Source organism: Peromyscus eremicus, chromosome 8a (genome assembly GCF_949786415.1).
Source record: "Peromyscus eremicus chromosome 8a, PerEre_H2_v1, whole genome shotgun sequence".
In the NCBI taxonomy this organism is placed as follows: domain Eukaryota; kingdom Metazoa; phylum Chordata; class Mammalia; order Rodentia; family Cricetidae; genus Peromyscus; species Peromyscus eremicus.
Window position 1 is genome coordinate 19,860,554 of NC_081423.1, and position 21,681 is coordinate 19,882,234.

At 46.0% G+C, this 21,681-nt stretch overlaps 1 protein-coding gene across 2 annotated transcripts in view; it reads right to left on the reverse strand.

The window, feature by feature from the left end:
* The window catches only part of Wwc1 (WW and C2 domain containing 1), a 141,898-nt gene that overhangs the window by 66,584 nt on the left and 53,633 nt on the right, over nucleotides 1–21,681 (reverse strand). For both annotated transcript variants that reach the window (XM_059270350.1, XM_059270351.1), the window contains exons 2-3: nucleotides 17,353–17,462; nucleotides 8,584–8,787 (exon numbers count right to left, since the gene is read on the reverse strand). In XM_059270350.1, the coding sequence (XP_059126333.1) occupies nucleotides 8,584–8,787; nucleotides 17,353–17,462 (314 nt within the window). The remainder of the gene's footprint in view (nucleotides 1–8,583; nucleotides 8,788–17,352; nucleotides 17,463–21,681) is intronic.

Consider the following 21,681-nt stretch of genomic DNA (forward strand, 5'->3'; position numbering starts at 1 on the left):
CTGGAGAATCAAAAAGTACTGCTCCTGTCTAGTTCTGTGCGGCTGGCGAGCAAAGTCTGGCGTACCCTGAGTCCTGACCATTTCCGTGTGACCTGGTCTTTCTCTCTGGATGGCTGTAGGATGTTGCACTGTTCCTGGGGTCTGAAACCTCCCAGTGGTGAATGCGTGTCTGCTGACTCTCATCTACTGTGTTGCGCACTTGGTGAAGCTTTTCCGTGTAAGAACCGTCTTCCAGGGCTGGGAAACGTGGCTGAGTTATTTCATGGAGGCTTCTTCCTCTGTTTCCTGAGTTCCCTCGGATCCGTTTTGATCTGGAACAGGCTTTCTGCACCATGGCTTTGTTTCCCCTCTCCTTGCCAATCTCACTGTATTTTGGCTCCGCTTCCTAGAAGATTTCCTCAGCTGTATTTTCCAATCTTCCAATATAACTGTTATGTCTCATGTTTTGACTTCTGAAACGTCACGTGGGGCTTGGAAGTCTCCTTGGTTTGGAATACAGCCCCCTAGTCTTGCCTCATGGCTGTGCAGCCTTCTGCCGGGATTTTCTTCTCATGAGTACTTTCTGCCCTCCAGCCTCTCCACGTGTGGCCAGTCTCTATTTCCTCGGTTACAGGACACCTGGAGTCTCGGCTGCTGCACGGGCAAAGAACGGAGGCCGATCTACCGGTTTGTGCACTGCGGGGTCCATGACTGTTGGCTGTCTCACTCAGGAACCCTCAACATCGACGCCTTTTAATTTTACTCTCTCTTTACATCTCTCTTCTGCCCAGGTCTCCCAGAGTCCTATCCAGCCTAGTGGGTGATGGCCTGCCACCATTCTGGGCCACCAAATGAAACCCAAGGGTTGAGGTCTCCAAAGCCCGTGTCCATGTTCAGATAATAAATACATTTTAGCGGGGTCTGTCCTGGCTTTGAACTTGCCTGGTATCCTGTAATCTTCCAGTCCAGAGACTCCAGTGCATACCTTTAGTCTTTTGCCAGGTTAGAGATGGGTAATCACTTGGCTGTACCGATATGGGATGTGGTCTGGTCTGCCTCAGACAATCCTTTGAGGTGCTCTTCTCTTCATTTCCAGAGAGAGCCGCTGCTGGGTCAAACTCTAAAGCTACGGAAGGGTAGAGCTGTCAGTTTTCCCCAATTCTGTCCATTTTCCCTTTCCTGAGGCTGTCCAAGTAGGTGTCCATCTGCTTTGTAGCCTCCAGATCTTATTGTGGCAGTTACAAAACAAAACCAAACCCACCATGACCCAGAAACCTGGGGAGGAAAAGGTTTACTTCCTCTTACAACTTATAGGGCATCATCCAGGGATGTCAGGACAGGAATGCACAGGGCTGATGCAGAGGCCATAGAGGAATTATCCTAACTGGCTTGCTCAGCTTGCTTTCTTACAGAACCCAGGGCCACCAGCATAGAGGTGGCACTAATGACTCATTAGGAAAATGCTCTACAGGCTTGCCTGCAGCCCGATCTTATGGCAGCATTTTTCTCAATTGAGGTTCCCTCCTCACAGATGACTCTAGCTGACATAAAACTAGCCAGCACACTCGGATTGTGAAGCATGTCAGCAGGTACTTTACATGCTGAGCTCTCTCAGCCCTCCTGCTGGTATTTTTTTTTTTTTTTTGGCACCAATAATTTATTTTTCAGTTGGGACATCAAAGTCTGGAGAGGGGATGAAGCATAGCAAGGCTCCAAAGAGAGTCTTCACCTGTTTCAAGCTGGGAGGAAGCAGATGTAGGCTAGAAACTTTGACATGTGACTTGTCAACTTGGATTAAATGAAGGGAATCAAGGTTTTGAGACCAGACCTGCCTGGGTATGAAGGCCCCTGCTACTTTTCAGTGGTGTGATTCTGGAGGAGGCCACTTTGCCACTCAGTTTCCTTGCCTGTAGAATAGGAATAATGCTATCTGGTAAAGGGAGCTGCTGCGGAGGGGCTAGCCTACTGCTCGCTAGGCATACAGCAGGCACACGTTAAATGTTGGTTTCTTTCTCCCTCCCCATGGGACTAGAGACTACACTAGAGAGATGAGGAGAAGTCTATCCCGGGGTACGGCTCCACCTGTGACTGGCACTCACAACAGTCGAGGCCAAATGGTGAAATCTTCACAGGCCCCAACAGGCCATCTGAGTTAGAGGACAGGCATGTGGCCTCACCACTCCGTCACCCAGGAAAAGTTGACTTGGAAAACAAACTTGGCTTATCAAAACGAAAAGAAGACCAAGAGGAGGCTGTGGCCACACCTCTTTTAACTGGGATCTGGGTCTCAGATCTAGGTGCCTGACTGACCCCATGGAAGTGGCCTTTGAGGCTGGTGCAGCTCGTGGGGGATGTCTGAAAGTCACACTAACGGGCAGAAGAACCGCATCACTTACTTCTTGCCTTTTGCCGAGTATTTATAGGCAGAGCATTCCCATTTGAAATGTGTGGTGCTGGATCGGTTTCAGGTTTTGTAATTTTTGAATTTTGAAATGCTTGCATATTCATAATGAGGTATCTTGGGGATAGGGCCCAAGGCAAAAAAAAAAAAAAAAAAAAAAAAAAGGAAATTTATTCATGTTTGATATGAACCGAAAGTAACTTTGTTTATTTACTTATTTTGAGGTAGAGTCTCACTATGTAGCCCAGGCTGACCTACAACTCACTATGTAGACCAGGCTGGCCTTGAACTCACAGAGATCCACCTGCCTCTGCCTAAGTGCTAGGATTAAAGATACGTGCCACCACACCTGGTTTGAAAGTAACTTAGTATTTTAAGTACCTGTGTGCATGACACAAAGTCCATGATATGACATCTCTCACTTGTGGCATCAGAGTGCCACTTAAGCAATTCTAGATAGATTAGGGAACTCTGTTTATATTCTTGGTGCTAGAGATCTGTTAAAATTCTTTTACAATACCAATAAATAATAACAATTTTAATGATGGATGAACAATGTGATATGTACCATTCCATAACCTCATTGACTTGTTTAAATCCCATAAAGTCCCCCAGAAGGCAGATCTAATATTATTATTAGATCAATTTTGTACATACAAAAAATAAGACCAAGGAGTTACAAGGCTACACAGCTGGCAGACCACATATCATGCATTTGATGCCGGGCAGTCTGGTTCCAGCACTGCCTCTGAAAATAGTATATGGAACCAGGCATGGTATAGCCCATGTCTTTAATCCCAGCAGAAACAGGTGGATCTCTGTGAGTCAGAGATCAGCCTGGTCTACATAGTGAATTTCAGGCCAGCCAGGGCTACATAGTGAGAGCATGCCTTTAAACATATATAAAGTATATCTCAGCGTGCATCTAGTAAGCTAGACACCCCACAAATGTCTGTAACTCCAGCTCTGAGGTAGCTAAACACACTTTTGGCCTTTGAACACGCAGGCATACCCCATTTCCCCAATCACACACATGCACACCATACATGCATGCATACACTTTAATGGGCACATACACACAAATTAATTAGTTGGTCTTAAAAATATTAACTATCTGGGCAGATAAAATGGCCTGGCAGGTAAAGACACTTGCTGCCAAGTCTGTTGAGCTGTCCTTTGGCCTTCAAGATGCACCATGGCACATGGGTATCCATACTACACATGTACATAAAAAAGTAAAGTGTAAATCCTCTTAAAGTAGTTTGGGACTTTGAGTGAAGTCTCATTTTAACCATGGAGTTATGTGTCAATGAGGATATTTACTTAGCCATTAACATGTTTCTAAGGAAATTATACTAGGTGCTTTCCCTAGACCAGTGGCTTTCAACTGGAGCCAATTTTTGCCTTCTATGGAACACTGAGATGTCTGGAAATGTTTTCATTTGTTACAACTTCCAGTGCAGGGACACTGCTGGTACCTGGTGAATGGAGACCAGAAGGAAGGATACTGAACATCCTTCCATACACAGGGCAGCCTCTGTGCCCGCTCTGAATGTCAACTGTGGTTAAAAATCTTGCTGTGGACACATCAGAAAAATTCATCATTACCACCTTCACAGTGAGACACACAGAGTCTGAGTCTGGTAGGTACGGTTTCTCACGGTCGGTGTTGTGGCAACAGACATGCACCGAGCCTTATGAGAACAGCTTCCCATGGCTGCCGTTGCCACGCAGTTTTTCTCACGAGACTCTTTACCCCTACTGCATTTGACTCTTTTTCCCATCTGACCTTTAGTTTTATCAACTTTATCCAAGAATGACATGACCAATATTGATACATCCTTCACCTAGATCACCCAGGGTTTTGTTTATTTTGGTGATATTGGGGATGGAACCCAGGGCTGGAACATGTTAGACAAGCAGTCTATTGTTGAGTTCCATGTATCCCTACTACCCCTTTAAGTTAGTTCTGACACACACACACACACACACACACACACACACACACACACACACACACATTATGTAGCCCAGACTAGCCTCAAACTTGTAATCCCTGGTTTAGCTTCTGGAGTAACTGGGATTCTGAGCATGCTTCACCATCTGTGATGAGATCCTCCAGCGTTTAACATTCCCTCATTTGTTTATTACTCTTTCTGCCTGGTTAGGAATGTTCCTAGTTCACAGGAACTCTTTAACACGGCTGGGGGTATAGAATGTGATTAGAGTACACATGGACCTAGGTTTGATCCCCAGCATCCCTCAGCCACACACCCCCCCCAAAAGACAACAAAAAAGAATTCAACAAATGATGTTTGGAAACACCAGCAAAAGCTGAAGACACACACCACATTCAAAGCCATCAGTGTCTTCAACAGCTACCGACAGTCAGCTTGATGTCATGGTTTATCCCATGCCTTCTTGTCCACCCAGAGTAGCTTCTTCAGCCTTTTAAAATCTAGACCAAGCCGGGAGGTGGTGGTGCACACCTTTAACCCCAGCACTCGGGAGGCAGAGGCAGGTGGATCTCTGTGAGTTCGAGGCCAGCCTGGTCTCCAAAGCAAGTTCCAGGAAAGGCGCAAAGCTACACAGAGAAACCCTGTCTCGAAAAACAAAAAACAAACAAACAAACAAACAAAAAACCAAACAAAAACAAAAAACAAAACAAAACAAAACAAAAAATCTAGACCAATTATCTTTCAGGCGAGTCTACATTGTGGATATATCTGGCTGTGTTCATGATTAGAAAGATTTGGATGAAATATTTTGTGCAAAAACCTCAATGAAGCACCCATCTCACAGGGCTTGTGGTAGCAACTGGCTATTTACTGGTGGTGTTAATTCCATCCTATATATAAAGGCTGCAAATATCTCCAATAAAAAGGAACACTTGACAGTCTAAAATTAGCAAATGAATTGTTGGTGATTATTCTTATCATATAAGCATCTTATCACCCCCCAAAAAAGAAAGAGTATTTGCCACCTTTCAAACTATGGAGCTTTAGAGAAAGGAAAAACATCAACTTCACCTTTTCAAGCCTGAGTTTCACTAGCATCAACAGTATCTCCATTTCAGGACTGTGGCAATGAGAATATTGTGCACTGAACCCCTAAATTCCCATAAAGCCTTAACTTCCAAAATGATGGGGGTTTAGAGGCAGGGCCTTTGGAAGGTAAGCAGGCTTAAGTGAGGTCCTGAGAACTGGGCTGCTGTGCTGGGATTAGTGGCCTTAGAGGAGAGACACCAGAGAGCCTGCAGCCTCTCTCTGCTGTGTGTAAATCAAGAGAGCTCTCACTGGAACCCCCACCCACCCACCCACCCATCCCCCATGCCGGCACTTCATCTCCGATGTCCAGCGTCTACGACTGTGGGAGAACACTGTGGCAGAAGCCATCTAGTCTATGGTACTACGTCAGCTCCCACTGACTAAGTCAAACTCGGGGCTAGAAGCCTCCTAAAAGCACCCAGCCTGTCATTGGACCCACAGAAGCTGAGATCCCGGGGAGAGCTCCTGAGTGGCTAAGGAGGTCAGGACTGGGACAGTGGGCGGTCCAGCAGGGCTGACTCCAGCCTTGTAGCTGAATGAACCTCCCAAATCAAGGGCATCACAACCAAACCACAGATGCCCAGACACCATGGTCACATGCCTATCCCCACTGCCTGGCCCATACTCAAAGTGGCAGAGATGACAGATGGGTTTGCATGTTATAACTGTCTCTCACCACCCGTAAGACCGTGGGCACATTATTGATCCTGAGCCTTGGTTTCCTTATCTGTTAGGGTGGCTATTAATAGTTCTTAATTAATACTTGAGTTGAAGAGGAGTGCCAGAAGGGTTGTTGGAAATATCATATACAGATTTGTAGGAACGTTCCTGGTGTGTAATAAACATTCAGTAAACGCAGCAAAGATTTGGTTAGTAAAGCAGTGGCATGTCTATAACCCCAGTAATTAGGAAGTAGAAGCAGAATTCCAGTTCAAGGCTAGCTTGGGCCTTATCCCTACCTAAACAACAACAACAACAGCAGCAACAACAACAACAAAGTGTTGAAATAAAAAAGTTCTGATCCCTGAGGATCCTTGGCAGTCAGTGAGCTGGCATTACCCAGCTCTAGGAGGACACAGCCTGGCTTGGTTTGTTCCTGTGACACCGGGGTAAATAAGGAAGGCAGGAGCCCTGACTGTATAAATCTATAAATACCACCAACCTATAGTGCAAACAGATGCGCTGTGACATGTGCAGTGACAGACAGCCACAGAGCTGAGGCTGGGGCCAACCTGGGGAAGGGGCTTTGGACAGAGCCGTTGGTGGTGATGGCCCAAGAGATCAGGCTTGAAGGATGAGGAGGTGTTTGTCATGCATGCCAGGAAGTGTGAGTGCAAATGTCCTGTGGTAGAAAATTGAGGGGCAAGCTGGAGAACGGGGTGAGAGAGGCTTAGTCCACCTGGATGCTAGTGAATGGAAACCTGAGATGAGTCAAGGGTGGTCTGCAGGTATTGGTCACACAGAGCTTTGTAGGCCTCACAAGAAGTAATAGGAAACCTCTGGAGGTTGCTGGCTTGTTTGGAAGCTGTAGTAAAATGTGTAGAACACAGGGCTGGATGTCGCTCACTTGGTAGGATGCTTTCTCAGGATGCATGAGGCCCCGGTTCTGTTCTCAGTACTGTATTAAACCGGCATAGAAACAGCACACACAGCCGGGCAGTGGTGGCATACACTCATGATCCCTCTATTCTTGGGAGGTAGAAGCAGGAGGATGAGGAGTTCGAGGCAAGCCTTGGCTACACAGCAAGTTAGAGGTCACTCTTCACGACAGAGGCCACCCACTCTGTCTCATAGTGATGAAGGGCACTAGCAAGATTTCTCAGTGGTGAAGATACCTGCCACCAAGCCTGACATCCTGAATTCGATCCTTGAGACCCACTTGGTGGACAGAGAGAGCCGTGTTTTATAAATTGTCGTCTGACTTCCCCACACATATCATAGCATGTGTGTGCCTAAATACATATTCACACACAAAACAGAATGTAATTTTAAAATGTACACAATGTTGGATATGGTGGCGCACGCCTTTTATCTCAAGGGGCAGTGGCAGGCAGATCTCTGTGAGTTAAAGGACAGCCTGGTCTATATAGTGAGTTCCAGGCTAGTGTGGCCTACATGATGAGACCCTGTCCCCAAACCAAAAATCAGGGGCTAGAGAGATGGCTTAGTAGTTAAGAGCACTTGCTGCTTTTGCAGGGAACCCAGGCTCATTCTTAATCCTTATTTGGTGGATCACAACTGTCTGTAACTCCAGGTCCAGGGGATTCAATGCCCTCTTTTGACCTCCACAGGCACCAGGCATGCATGTGGTACATGCAACAAAGTTTAAAAAAGAAAACAAAAACCTTAAAACAGCAACAATAAAAACAACCCCCGCCCCACACTGTTCACAACATTAAGTATATTCCTGCTTAATGTTGGTAAAGTAAAGGTGGCATTGTCCATCGTTATCAGCCACTTCTAGGACATTTTTCCCCCCAAAGCTGAATCTTGTACCAATTAAACAACTCCCTTTTCCCCATCTCCCATAGCCATGGATGAGCTTTGAACGCGGTGATACGGAACCTGGGTAACATTCCAAAATGAGTATAAATGAAATAGAATGAAACAAGGTGTAAATGGCAAAGAGTTTGTTGCTCAACACGGAAACAAGTGGGGTGCTGGGGAGACAGCTCAGCAGGTAAGAGCACTGTGCAATCATCAAGACCTGAGTTTGGATCCTCAGCACTCATGGAAAAAGCCACGCACAGCTGTGTGTGCCTGTAACTACAGCAATGTGGGGAGGGCCTAAGACAGGAAGAATGCTGGGGCTTGCTGGCCACCAGTCTAACTCCAGGGAGAGACCCTGTCTCAAGGGAATAAAGAGATGGGTGACAGAGCAGGATACCCAACATCCTCCTCTGGCCTCCACCTCTCTGCATGGGTACAAGCGTCAGTGCACACATGTGCCCACAATGCACACATATGCACACAGAGAGAACCAAAGAAAGAAAAAAGTAACAGGAGGGACAATAGAGAGTCTGATAGTTTGTACAAGGAATGGAGGGGGAAAGAGAGCAGATGTAAGTACTGAAGCTACTGAGAGTATTCAGTGGACAGTCCCTGCTGTACTAGTGGGGGATGCTGGCAATGGCCCCAGCAGTGGGAGGTACTCACAGCTGACCTGGGAGCCCAGTTTATGCTCCCAGACGGCATGCAACTGCTGATACTCCTGCTGTGCCAGCTCCAGGCGCTGCTGCTTCACCTGGTAGATCTCCTTTTGTGCACTCAGAGCCTCCTGGGCCACCACCAGGTAATCCTTCAGCATGTGCTCTTGTTCCCGCCGCCATTGCACCCTCGGATCCTCGATCTGAGTGGTTTCTGAAATAGATCCCAAGGCAATATGTCAGCATTGTATACATACTTACTGCATTGCTTGGTGGGCTACAGAATCCACCACTAGAAAACGAAAGTATGATGTACACAAACTCCCAATAAATGTAAATGGGTTAAACTTACTACATGGTAAAGCAGTTCCATCTGGATTAGTCACATAACCAAAAAAAAAAAAAAAAAAAAAAAAAATCAAGATCAGGTTTTAACTGAACCTCACATTCGTGGAGATACACTGTACAAAAACATGATAAATAGCAGGCATATATTTAATGTTTATTCTGAGCCAATAACTAACTGCTCTAGATACTTTACATGGCCTCAATTCTTCAGTCTTTGCATCAACTTTACACAGTAGATTCTGATCCTACTTCCAGTGCACAAAATACAGAACTAGGACACAGAAAGGTTAAACAACTGGTTCAAAGTTGTACAGGAAATGTTTTTGCCTGAAAAAATGTGCATCTTTCATCCATCTTCTCATCTGTTGGGCTATTAAAGATATTTTATTTTTATTTTAGTGATGCAGATGTGTATATCTGTGTGTAGGTATATGTACATGAGCATGAAAGTCTGCACAGGCCAGAGGTATAAGATCGCCTGGAGTTAGAAGGAATTATGAGCTGCCAGGCTCACAATGAGTGCTGGAAACCAAACCTAGGTTCTTTGCAATAGTAGAACATGCTCTTAGCGGCTCAGCCATCTCTCTAGCCATTGTTGGGCTTCTTGGGTGTAAGAGTCCTTGATATATTCTGAATGTGGTCGCCGTGCAAATATTTTCTCCTTTTCTCTGGGGTGTGTGTGTTTCAAAATCTCTCAGATTTTCTCCTGCTTCATTTTTCCTCCTTTTCTCCCCACCCCTGCAATTGGTCTTGAGTTCCTGGTCTTAAGCGATCCCTTCTCTAGTCTCTCTAGTGTGGAACCCTCACTTCTCAGCATTTTAGCTAAGATTAAGCATAGTACCTAGTGTTGAGACCAGACATATGCTATCACACCAGGCTTGGGTTTTTGCCTGTGCTTTCTTTTAGGTGTTTTCTAATTTTAGCTTTTATGTTTAGGGCCGTGGCCATTTTGAATTTGTTTTCCCATATGGAGTGAAGTGAGGGTAGAGGTAAAGAGTTCTCTCCCCTATCACATTTCCATATGGAAAGCAATTGTATCAGCAACTCTTGAGGTCTATTCTTTGTGGTACCAGGTACTCAGAAGGTCCCTTGATGGAGTCATGTTAAATACTGTTGGTTCTGAACTGGTCATTCTGTAAAGTGGCCCTCCCACATCCCAGGCCTCCTACAGTCATGGCTGTACCTCACAATAGATAATGTCCCACTGGGGCAGGTTCTTCAAGATCATCTAGGCTAACTCTCTTTTTCAGTTCTTGTTTTTACTAAAGTTATACATGTTGTTGACATGTATTAAGTTAGGGCACGGTTGGACAGTTAAGCATACTACCAAGTGTACAACTGAAAACATCTTTCCCTGTCCTTCCTTCCACACACATCTCCCCACAGAGAGGCGAGGCAGCCACCTCAACAATCTTTCCATTTATGGTTTAGAGAACCATTTCACTCCCACCACCTTATGTTCGAGATCTCTGCCTATATACACATTCTCCATGCAAGGTAGACAACTACTACACTCAGGAACTTTGCATATCCTCTTCTCCCCTTGTCTCCCCACTTTTAATTTCTGGCAGATTCGAAGTATTTACCCACCACTGACCTTGAACTCACTATGCAAATCCGGCTAGCCTGGAACTTGGGAGATTCTCCCAGCTCTGCCTCCAGAGTGGTGGGATCAAAGGTGTGTGCCACCACACCCATCCCACACCCATCCACACACCTGCTTTCCACACACAGCAACCACATCCACAAAGTTAACAACAGTATTTTCTGACAATGTAACAATGTAACAACATAAAGAGCAACTGTTTTAAAAACCGTTGAACACCTGGGAAATATGCAATACAGTTATGATACAGAGAGCTACAAATTAAAACTAGCCAAGTAATAATCTAAACCTATGAAAAAATGAATTAAAAAAATATGAGACCTCTGAGCTGGATTTGACCTGAATGTTGTCTTTTGGTGGACTAGCCTTAATGGTACCAGAAGGCACATGCAAGCTCCCAAAGAAGGTAGGCAACCAACAATCCTACCCAGCTATGACTCCTGTGAAGCATATGAACTACTATGAACAGTACAACATGATAACCCTAGGGATGCAGTAGTGGCACACACCTTGGAGGTAACCAACAGCTCTCTAATTGGATATAAGACCGGATCAACAAGAGGAAACCATGCCCAGTACTGGAAACCTAGCCAACTACTTAGGGCTAATGAAAGCATGGTTACTGGAAGAGAATCTGCAACCACTAATTTACTAAACCAGCATAATCCCTAACAACAATCTATAAACATTTGACCTTATATCCACAGATAACTGTCATCTTCACCCCTTCATCAAGGAAATCTCTCTTTGCAACAGATGGAGACCACTACAGAAAACCATAACCAATCAAAATGCAGAGCTGTAGAGCCCAATCCCAATGGATCTACAAAACACTCCTGCAGCTAAGGCTCGGGGAACATTGGGGAAGAGGGGTTGGAAAGACTGTAAGAGCCAGAGAGAGGATCAGAAAGTAGTTTGCTGTGAGATTGTGTCCCTGAGTAATATGGGAAGCCACACCCATAAAGTCTCACCAACAGGACTGGACAAACATGAGCTGTACAAGGATGGCACCAAGGAATATGCCCAGGGATGAGAAAGTACCTGACATCCCACACATTCCAACCGTTAGATAAGGCGGCCAGATGTCCTGGAGTCTAGCACACACATATTTTCATTTTACAGATACCCCTAGACAATTGTCAGCCAATCAGGGTTCTGGACCTTGGAAATCCCCTCACCCCAACCTCTGCTATGAGAAAAACTCTGTCCCACCTGAGCTCAGGGCTCTCTGCTCTCACCGCTGTGTCAGACAGACAGAGGGACCAAGCTTGGAGCTTAAAGAAAATAAAAGCTCTTTGCTTTTACATTGTGTGTGTGTGTGGGGGGGGGGGGGGGGGAATATGCAAATAGGAAGGAGAGAAGGTCTCAATCCTATACAAAGAACTGCAGGCAACAAGGAAAGCTGGGAGGGGAAGAGGTGGTATTTCCCAGGGAAAAGCACACCAACTGGTTGTCCATGCCAAATGGCCAGCCCTTGAAAACATCCACGTAACAGTATATGGACTGACTAGGTTATATTTAGGAATATGTAGTATGTATAAATATTATATATATATATATACACATATTATATTCATGCACAACTAACAATTAGTCAAAATGAGGCCATGAAATTGAAGGTAGGAAAGGAAAAGGGGAGAAATGTTATAATTAAATTATAATCTCAAAAAAAAAAGAAAGAAAAAAGAAATGAAAATAGTCATATAGTGCAGAAGGATGAAGAAAATAGTACCTAATGGTGGTGGAAAAATAGATTGATACAGACCTTTGAGGATACTCGTCAATCTAATACTATATACGCAAAGTTCTCAAAGGATTTTTATCTTTTAAAAACCATTTTTTTTTTTTTTGAGACAGGATTTCTTTGTGTAGTTTTGGTGCCTGTCCTGGATTTCGATCTGTAGACCAGGCTTGCCTCGAGCTCACAGAGATCTGCCTGGCTCTGCCTTCCAAGTGCTGGGACTAAAGGCATGCACCACCACCGCCTGGCTTAAAAACCATTTTTGTTTAATGGGTGTTTTGCCTGCATGTATGTCTGTGTACCACATGTGTGCAATGCTCAAGGAGGCCAGAAGAGGGTGCCAGATGCCCTGGAACTGGAGTTATCTGGTTGTGAGGGGCCATGTGGATGCTGGGAATTGAAACTGGGACCTCTGGAAGAGTAGCCAGTGCTCAACCACTGAGCCATCTTTCCAGCCCCTGTTTCCATCTTTTGACTTCATAATCTCATATAGTTTGTGTCTTGGTATCCATGGAAACTGTTTCTCAACTGACCCACAGATGCAAAATCTACTGATGTTCAAGTCAATTATATGACCTAACATTTATAATTCACCTACACAGTCTTCCTATGTACCTGAATTTACCTCTAGACGGCCCATAATACCTATCAAACACCAATCCTCTGCCAAGAGCTATTATCCTGTATTATTTAGAGAACAACAAAGGGAGACCCATGGCGTTCGTTATGGCTACAATTTTCTCCAAATATTTTCAACCTGAGGTTGGTTGAATCCATGGATGTAGGATTCATGGGTACAGAGCTGACACTAACAAGACACAGACACCTTTAGAAAATTATCACAGAGCAAAGCAAATAACAAGTCTCCCTCTGTGTATAATACAAATAAGTAGGGGGAGAGCCCAGAGGGTTAGCAACAGGGGCATTGTGGTACCTTGGTTTTCTGTGGTAAGGTGTGTTATGTATCTGCATAGAATGTACTTGTGTATTTAAAATACACAAGTGTGAACATCCTTTGAATACTCAGGAGAGACTCAGAAGCAGCAAAAAATGTAACTTGATCCCAGATTCAAATTGCCCAGGCAGGATGTTCACAGACACAAAACCAAGTGGGTCATGTTTTGGAGTTCCTTGCTCCTTATGTTCAATTTCCCCATCTTCTTTCAGACTAAATCTAGTCAGGCTTTTGTCTCCAGCCTTAGTCCAAAGCTGCTCTCCAAAGTCAATGTCACCAGTGGTCGCCTGAATAGCCAAATCCATCGGCCGATTCCCAGGTCTCTTTGTGCCTGGTACCGCTGAGGGCTGTCCCTCCACATGCCGTCTCCCCAGACTTCTCTTGGTTTTCCTCCCACTTTGTGGCCACTCTTCAGTCACTGCTGATTGTCCTCTTCCCTGCCCTTTCGCAGCCTGCAGCCCCCATGTCATTCTGCCGTCCTCTCCTTTCATGATCTTGTCCGTTTTCAAGTCTTTGCCCATTATCTACACGACAACGTCTCCCAATTGCCCATCTTCATCTTCCACCCATATCCATTTTCTAGGCTGCAGGTTACTACACTAAACTGCCCACCTACCCACCCCAGGTGTGCGAAGGTACCCGAGGCTCAACATTGCCAAATAAAGTCTTTTCTTCCTTCCTAAACTGACTCCACCTTGCTGTCTCTTCAGTCAGTGGATGGCAACTGTATCTTTTCCTGGCTCAGGTCCAAGGAGGGTCCTTCTGGCCTTTTTCTTTCCCACTCTATATGTAAACAACCAGGAAGTCCGGACACTTTCTATCATCTCTGCCCTGTTTGCAGCCCCAGCTTATTCCAAGCACTTCCCACGGGGCTCTCCACTTGGCTGCTTGCTCAGTAAGTTCTGTTCTCTTGGAGCAGTCAGACTGACCCTTGATGACCTAAGTCACCTCAAGCAGTTCCCACGTTTACGGCTCAGATAACTCCTACCTCACGTGTCAGCTGTTCAGGCACTCCTGCCTCCTGCCGCTCCCCGATGCTCCCTCTCTCCCCCAGTCTTTGTGCTCTGGGCATACTCACTGCTCTGCTACCCCCCTGAACAAATGGAATGAGTGTGATCGGGCCTCAGAGCTTTTGCTCTCTGTCCTCTGAAACAGTTCCTTCCAGTCTTAGATCAAGTCTTATGTGGCCAACAAGCTCGCCTTCCCTGAAGACCAGCTTTATGACGGCCATCATCACTGTCCCTTCCTGACTCCCCTAGGTCTATCCCAGCATACCTCAGTCCCACAGTCCCGTCCCGTACCCCCGCCCCCCAAGAACAGGACATTTTCTAACATCCACATCTACCAATGATGTTTGTTTTCTCTCTCTCCTGCCCAAATGAAATTTCCGTAAGGGCAAAGACCTTAGTCACTCTGCACTCTTGTGTATACCAAGCTCCCAGAACAGGCAGTCAGCAAATGTTTCTGAATGAATGCAAGCTGGATTGTGAATTATGAGCAAACTGTTCGAGTATATTGAGTCTATAATTCTTTGCTTGTTTGAGACAGGGTCTTTCTATGTATTGCTGGCTGGCTTCAGCCTTAAGACCCCCTGTCTCAGCTTCCCTAATGCTGGACTTACAGGCATGTAGCATTATGTCTGTCTCATGAATCTGTGCTGGTTTGTTTTATGCCAACTTAGCACAAATTGGAATCATCTGGGAAGAGGGAACCTCAGCTGAGGCACTGTTTCCATAGATTAACCTGTGGGAAAGTCTATGAGGGCATTTTCTTGATTAATGATTGATGTGGAAGGTCCCAAGCCACTGTGAAGGGTACCATCCTTGGCCAGGTGGTCCTAGGTTATATAAGAAATTCTCTGAAGAAGCCAGTAAAAAGTATTCCTTCATGATCTCTGTCTCAGTTCCTGCCTTGAGTTCCTTCCCTGATTTCACTTCACGAGGGACTTGTAGGCTGTAAGCTGAAATACCCTCGGCCTTGCAAGTTGCCTTTAGTCATGGTGTTTGTTACAGCAACATAAAGCAAACTAAGACAGACTTGGAGAAGAATTTTGCCCAAGAACAACACATATAAGTAAAAATGCTCCCATTCCATGGCTCTGACTGGTTAAGTAAGCCTCAGCAGTCACTCACCACCCTTATATTTGTCTCGATATTGCCATCTACAGATAGGGCATCTTCCATCCAACAAGACTACTTTCAAACCAAAGGGAACCAGTAGCCTGTGAGCTGGTTAAATGACCAGGTAACATTCTTCCTGCTTGGTCCCATTTCATTAAACACACACACACACACACACACACACACACACACACACACACACACACCACTTCTGCCATTATCCCCTGGAGAATTAACTCCGCCACAGCCTGCTAAACTCTCTTCCCTTCTGTTCCTCCAGCAGCTCCCAGAAGAAGCACCTTAAAATCCCACTCCTGCCATGAGATTTTAATGAGGGGGATGCTCTCAGCAATTAGAAACAGGAAAGGACTGATTAGGGCTTCAGTACATCAGCGTTTAACCCAGCATCTGATACAGCCCTCCAAGCATTAACCTCATTCCCCATACACACTCAATTAGGCATATTTACTTCTCATTATCCAGTGCGCAATCATGAGTGCTAATAAAAACCTTTGCTATCCCCAACAATGCCATTAATGCCATTAGCTGTCTCTCAGATACTCTCCTACGCTTTGTTGCCAACAACAGTCTGCTCATTCATCCCCTTCCTTATGCACTCATGCACATACACCCTTCTCTGCTCAGCAAGGGTTAAGTGCACACCTACTGTGTACCCTGATGGGCAAAGGCTTGGAACTCGATAGAATTAAGCACAGTAACTTCCCCAGAAGACATAGCAACAACAGGCAAAGAAAATTTAGAAGAGAAAATGCATGGACAGAAGTACAACTCCATTCTTAGGTATCAGTTCAAATCCCAGCTCAGCCATGTTTTCTCCTTTCCCCCCTTGTTGAGATGGGTCCAAGGGCTGTCCTGGAAAAATCACTGTGTAGTTCAGCTGGCCTCAAGTTCACAGTTTTCTTGCTCAACTCCCTAGTACTGGGATTACAGGTGTACACCATCATGCTCACCTTCAGCCATGTTTTATCTCGGAGTACTGAGTTGTCAACTGCTATCTCTAAATCTCAATGAGATGAAGATAATCACCCTAACACCCCACAGGGTCCCAGGGGGCACTGAATAAGACACTGCCTACTGAGCATCTGCCACAGCACGTGGAGCAGAATGCATACTCAAAATGCAGGGGCACTTAGAAGTTGGTACCATAGTCTCAGCCTTCAGAGGCTGCCAGGCACAACCCATTCTCTGTCCTCTTCCTCTGGCCTGAGAGGATAAAGAGGATCTATCTGATGGTTCTAAAGACACACTAAGATAGGAAAACCCTGTCCCTCTGCATACTATCTCAGAGGACAGAGATGGTCTTGGCTAAGAGGATGCACGCGCCACTTCTCCTAAGCTGTGCATCTCTTGTCTTCCTCCACTTGAGAGATGGCACACTTCTGTGTTTCCCAACTAGTTCCTCCATCACCGTCCCAGAAGGAGAGAGTGACAGTAGGAATATTCATCTTAGATCAGAGTACTGTGGTCCCAGGAAATGACAGTGGGCTAACTTCCTAAGGGCGCACGTGCATCTACATTGCCAGAGGCTCGCTAGGGCTTCAGATACTTGAATAGGACAATGTGCATTTATTTTTTAATGGGAAGACAGTCATCCATGAACATAAACATATGAAGAAAATATGCATATAGACACATATACAAACACACGATTGGAAATATTTGAAATGACACAGAAGAAATCATCAGCAATGCTGCCTCTAAAAAATCAAGGAGCTGGATGAAGTTGGATCACGAGAGAAGTTTCAGATTCTATTAAAAACCCTCCCGAACTGTTGTTTTCACATGAGCATACATTATCTATCTATATCCACACTGACATCTCTAAGTCTACATTAAACAAAACACAATCTGCCTTCAAGACTCCGCTGGGGCTCCTTCCAGATTGTGGAGGTGGGTGGGCACAAGAAGGGGAGGGGATGGGCACGGGGGTGGGGGGTGGGGTGGGGAGGTCTGGGGTCTGGGGCCGGGAAGAGCAGCAAAGAACTTACTGGTATTGTGGTCTATGAAGTAATCGCCAACCTGTGGGTCATATGCTTCTTCCCATCCTAGCGGCAACTCATCGCTAATGCAGTCAGCAAAGGTGAGTGGTTTGGTGTACCTGGCAAGGAAGATGAGAAACACATTCTGTCAGCCCGCGGTCCCCAACACTCCTGCAATGTGCCGTGGTTTGTTTTGTTTTGTTTTTTCTGGACTCCCTGCTTCTCCTGACTGTTCAACAGATCCAGACATTTTGCCCTACAGCATGACCTCTGCTGGGCCCTGAGTCCCCGGGAAGGTGAAGACATTCTGCAGTAGCACCCAGGCTCCCCCAGGAGGGAGGCAGAGAACGGATTCTGGTCCTAACGTTTCGCCACTACCTTGGGAGTGACTTCAGAAAGGCATTTTTTCTGTCTGGAGGTCGGGTGTCTGCATCTCCAATTGGTAGTTTGCACAACAGTTCTCAGGCCAAGTCTTGGCTTCGTGACTTGGATTCCAGCCCCCCTCTGGCTTTTCCACCTGCAGCTGGCTAGCCCCGCCCCACGCTGGTCTTTGTCCTGGCCCTGTCTTGTATTTGTCATGCCCATTTGCCCTTCGAAAAGCTGGCCTCCTGAAAGCTCCAGAGGAACAGACGCCCCAGCCCCAGGAGTCTGGCCAGCCAGCCATATTTATTTGCTGATTGAGTTGGTTCCCAAACGCCTGTCCCCACTGCTGGCTCTTCCCTGCCGGGGACGGCCAAACTGATGATTTGGCAATAATAACTCCCTAAGGCCCCATCGCACAGGGTGTGAACTGGCGGTAATCACCAAGTCTTAGTGGCTACATCAGACAGATAAACAAATCATGCGAGAGAAGCTGCAAAGGCTTGTAGAGGCTGGAAAACTGTACCGTACACCGTTTGTCCAGGGTTTCAGCCAGAGAACGGGAAGCCGGGGAAACTAACACATGGGGCCAGTGGTTTCCTGTGCTGCCTTTGTCTAGAATAACCATACCCATACCCTTGTAGAGGTCAGAGGACAACTTTTGGTTGTCAGTTCTAGCCCAAGACAGGGCTCTTGTGTTCTGCTACGGTGTAATCCTCCTGTCTCCGACTCCCATCTTGCATAGGGGATTGCAGATTGGTGCCACTGCTGGACCCCAGAGAAAGAACTCGGGTCATTGGTGTTTCACGGCTGGCACCTTTATCCACGGAGCCATCCTTCTGACCCTAAGACACTCATTCTAATATTCCTTTGTTTCTGTCTTTTTCCTCACTCCAATTCTGGAAGCCCAGGAGACTCTGTTCGCACCCTTTCAACAGATTGGCAAGCTAGGGTACAACGGGACAGGAAGGGTGAAGACTGGCTATCTCTTCCTTAACCTGGATGGTTGCTCTCTTCTTAAACCCTGGCTGCAGGCCTGTGTGTCAGGGGCTTGGCCCCTGGCTGAGTGCTAGGGCAAGCGATGGAGCCCTTAGGAGGCGAGACTTAATGAGAGGTGTGCCCCTAAAGGCGAGAGAGTGGGACCCCAGCCTTTGCTTCCCATCTCTTGCTTTCTGGCTACGAAGCGAGCAGTTTTGCTCTGTCGCGTGCTCCTGTCAAGATCTGTTGCCTCACCGTGACAGGCTCAAGACGAGGAAGTTGCTCAGTTATAGATCGGAGCCCCTAAACTGGTGATCTATAATGAAGTCTTTCTCTTTGTAAGCCCATCATTACAGGTATTTGATAGAGAGACAGGGAGCTGACTAAGAGCCCGAACTAAACCAGACTTAAAACTGACTGCTGGGGATGTCTTTCCGTATGTTGTGAATGTGTTGCTCTGATTGATTGATAAATAAAATGCTGATTGGCCAGTAGCCAGACAGGAAGTATAGTATAGGTGGGATAAGGAGAGAGGAGAATTCTGGGAAATGGAATACTGAGTCAGGAGCGCTGCCAGCCGCCGTCGCCTCCACGAGAAGCAAGATGTAAAGTACCGGTAAGCCACAAGCCACGTGGCAACTTATAGATTAATAGGAATGGGTTGATTTAAGTTATAAGAACTAGATAACAAGAAGCCTGCCACGGCCATACAGTTTGTAAGTAATATAAGTCTCTGTGTGTTTACTTGGGGGACGCTAGTGGGAGAGATTTGTCCCCGACTGCCGGCAGGCCGGGACACAAAAAAACTTCAGCTACAACTGACAGGGACAAAGAGACACTGTGACACTGAAAAAGCCCCTGGCTGACAAGACAGTGGTGCACTCACCTGCCTGCTTCATACTCAAGGTTTCAGGGGCCGTGGACTGTATCTACCAATTGGCTTTGGTTTATAATTCACTGCTGCATTGTGGGAGACTGTGGTTCCACAAGACTGGGGCCGGGGGTATGTTTTTACACACAACAAACTAAGAACTATCAAATAAGGATCCAATAAGCATTGTTCTTTAGCTGAGTGAGTTGGACAAGAACTTCATCTCCCAGAGCCTCGGAATTTTTCCTCTGTGAAGTAGAGACTAATGTAACTCTTCGGGTTGTTGGATAGGTTAAGCATGATCATGTTTGGAGCTAAAATATGTAGTACAAAGGCTGTGTGTGTGTGTGTGGGGGGTGGTACAGCACAGCAGTTAAAGTGTTTGCAAGATGATCAGAGTTTAGCTCCCCAGAACCCACAAAATGCAAGGTGAGTGTGGCAGCCCACTTATAATTCCAGCTTTGGAAGGGGGAGGCAAAGGATTCCTGGAGCAAGGTGGCTAGTAAGACTATCCATGTTGGCAAGCTTTGGGTTTGATTGACGGAGTCTCTCTCAAAGAATAAGGTAGAAGAGTGATCAAGGACAGGTCCTGCTATCCATCAGCTTTGGGCCTGCGTAAGGATGTGTGCCCATATACATGTGCCCACACAGAAGGGGAGACTGGGGCTAAAAGGCTATAATAGTGTCTTCTTCATTATTTGTCTAGAGACAGGGTTCACTGTAAAACCCAGACTGGCCTCAGACTCTTGGTATTTCTGCCCCCGCCCCCCCGGGTCCCGAGTGCTAGGATTATAGGTTTACAACAGCACACCTGGTTAAAAGGCTCTAATAATCTCAAGAGAGCTGGAGAGGAAGAGGAAAAGGGGGAAGGGGAGTGTGGTACTTCCATGTGATTGGCCCCTCATAGGGAGTGGCACTATTAGGAGGTGTGACTTTGTTGCAGTGGGTTTGGCCTTGTTAGAGGAAGGTGTCACTGTGGGGGCGGGCTTTGAGGTTTCCTATGCTCAGGAGACCAATGAGTGTGTCAGTCGACTTCCTGTTCCCTGTAAGCCAAGATGTAGCCAGCACCATGTCTGCCTGCACACCGCCATGTTTTCCATCATGATGATAAGGGACTGAACCTCTGAAACTGTAAATGAGCCATCCCAATTAAATGTTCTCTTTATAAGAGTTGGTGTGGTCATGGTGTCTTTTCACAGCAATAGAAACCCTAACTAAAACAGGAAGGGAGAGGAGAGGAGTGAGGAGAAACTGAAAGATAAGAGTTAAAATGTTAGCCAGGCGGTGGTGGCGCACGCCTTTAATCCCAGCACTCGGGAGGCAGAGACAGGTGGATCTCTGTGAGTTCGAGGCCAGCCTGGGCTACCAAGTGAGTTCCAGGAAAGGCGCAAAGCTACACAGAGAAACCCTGTCTCGAAAAACCCAAAAAAAAAAAAAAAAAAAAAAAAAGAGTTAAAATGTTGTCTTAAGGCAATGGATATAACTCGGTAGTAGAATACTTGCCTAGCATGCTCAAAGCCCTAAGTCTGACTCCTAGCACCACATAAAACTGAGTATGGGTGCACACACCTGTAATTCCAGAAATGGAGGCAGGAGGAGCTACAGTTCAAGGTCAACCTTGGCTATTCTGCAAGTTGGAAGCTAGCCTAGGCTACACGAGACTGGATTTATTAAAAAGAAATTATCTAGTCAGGTGTGGTAGCGTATGCCTTTAATGCCAGCACTCAGGAGGCAGAGGCAGAGCTCTGCAGGTTTGAGGCCAACCTGGCAACGTGGTCTACATAATGAAGTCTAGGCCAGCCAGGGCTATGTAGTAATCAGCTAACTTAAAACAAAATAAAACAACCAAAAAACTAGGTATAAGAACTTTAACATAGTTTCAATTTTCTTTTTCTTTTATTTTAAACAGAATTTGCTGTCATGGTTGTATAGTAAGTGTAATTAAATATTGAACAGTGATTCTATCTAGGCCTACGAAGCATGCTATGAAAACCATGTTCCCTCTCCGGGTAGTAGGTGTTCTCGTTCGATTTTACAAATGAAAGCACATTCTTGACAATGCATAGTTAATACACCAGAGGCTCAATCTCCTGAGGCCCCGGTGCTGGCTCCCAGAGCCAGAGCTTTAC